This window comes from Priapulus caudatus, unplaced genomic scaffold (assembly GCF_000485595.1).
Source record: "Priapulus caudatus unplaced genomic scaffold, Priapulus_caudatus-5.0.1 Scaffold129, whole genome shotgun sequence".
NCBI classification, from domain to species: Eukaryota; Metazoa; Priapulida; class Priapulimorpha; order Priapulimorphida; family Priapulidae; genus Priapulus; species Priapulus caudatus.
In genome coordinates this window covers 464,810-466,296 of record NW_014577190.1, presented here as the reverse complement: position 1 = coordinate 466,296, position 1,487 = coordinate 464,810, and the positions used below count along the sequence as shown (strand labels likewise).

General features: G+C 35.4%; 1 protein-coding gene across 1 annotated transcript in view; it reads right to left on the bottom strand.

The window, feature by feature from the left end:
• The window catches only part of LOC106805835 (zinc finger ZZ-type and EF-hand domain-containing protein 1-like), a 41,030-nt gene that overhangs the window by 28,591 nt on the left and 10,952 nt on the right, over positions 1-1,487 (bottom strand). Inside the window, exons 4-5 of the mRNA XM_014807592.1 lie at positions 748-905; positions 281-459 (exon numbers count right to left, since the gene is read on the bottom strand). Coding sequence (XP_014663078.1) covers positions 281-459; positions 748-905 — 337 coding nt within the window. The remainder of the gene's footprint in view (positions 1-280; positions 460-747; positions 906-1,487) is intronic.

Sequence of the window (1,487 nt, the reverse complement as noted above, 5' to 3'; positions counted from 1 at the left end):
AAGTAATTGATGATGTCACACAGGAGCATGTTACAAATATACAACATTTGATGAAATTCCAGAGGGGCATTTTAGAAATGGAAGTAATTGATGATGTCACACAGGAGCATGTTAAAATGGCTATTTATAAAAGATATCCTACAAGACACTAGATGACACTTAATACATAATTATTAACATTTTACAAGAGCACGTTATGTTTTCTAGCTTGGTGAGCCTTCTCAAATTTTGCAGTCTTTTTTAAAAAATAGCTATGTTTAAGCAAAATAGGCATACTTGCCTGCAGGTACCATATTGCGGTAGCATCAGTAACAGATAGGCCCGGAGAATAGTGCACTCTCTGCCCAAGTGTTTTGATACCTCGAACACGTGTGTCACATCCATCACTATGGCAACGCTTGATGTTGATCTGGACAAATGGAAAGACAGACTTGGTGTTTTCCAGTAGTGTGACATCTCCTGAAACGAAATGATAGCAATTTATCATAATGGAAGTATTACATTAAGTATTAAGTAAGTAATGGAAGTATTTATTCCATACTAAGAAATCTCACTGTTTATTTAAACTTATCACAAATAAAATTAATCCTTTCCCACGTGGATTATCTTCATTATTCTTCTCACTATAATGTACTATAATAATCACAATAATATACTAGTGTATGTGTAACAAAACACTAGTCATACGAAAATACTGATTTGAATATTAAACCTGCATTTGCAGCATATGTGGCTGCAACAATATACCTGTAACATTGCTTGGGACTCTCACTTCCTTGATCTCTTTTAACTTATCTGGGGTCTTGCCAACAGACACGCTCACAAGCTGAGGCATGTAGGACTGGTCTGAGGTGGCAACAGTTATCACTAACTGCTTTAGCAGCACGTTGTTGCGTATCCGTAACCTGTCAGAAATCATCCTTAGCACATAAATGCATGGCCATTATACATGTTACCAAGAGTAGATAATAACACAACTGGACTGGACACTCTTGTGTTATTATCTACTCTTGATGTTACATGGACATCCTGAATTCATGTGCTGATGGTTATAGATAGGGTTGTACCTTTATGACTTCAAAACTCCAATGTGGCTACAAGTAACAACACTGATCCACTGCACTACGCCATGTGGGTTGAAAGAACACATCACTTAATGTCATTGAGCTGTAAAGTTAGTGATGAACTTACCATGATATTTATAAGATCGAAATAAAAAACATATCAACAGATGTAATGTTAGAATTTTGCATTTACAAATATATTGAATATATATATATATATATATATATACTATGTAATGTATAGTACATCTACTACATAAATGGGGGAATCTGTCTGTCACTCTGTCCGTCTATCTTCTCGAGACCCGTAAGAGGTGACCCCCAACACCATATATATATTCTGAATCAGCATGACGCGACGACCATTTTAAGCCAAAAAAAATTGCAAATTAAGCCAACAAAATATGCAAAAAAAACAACAAC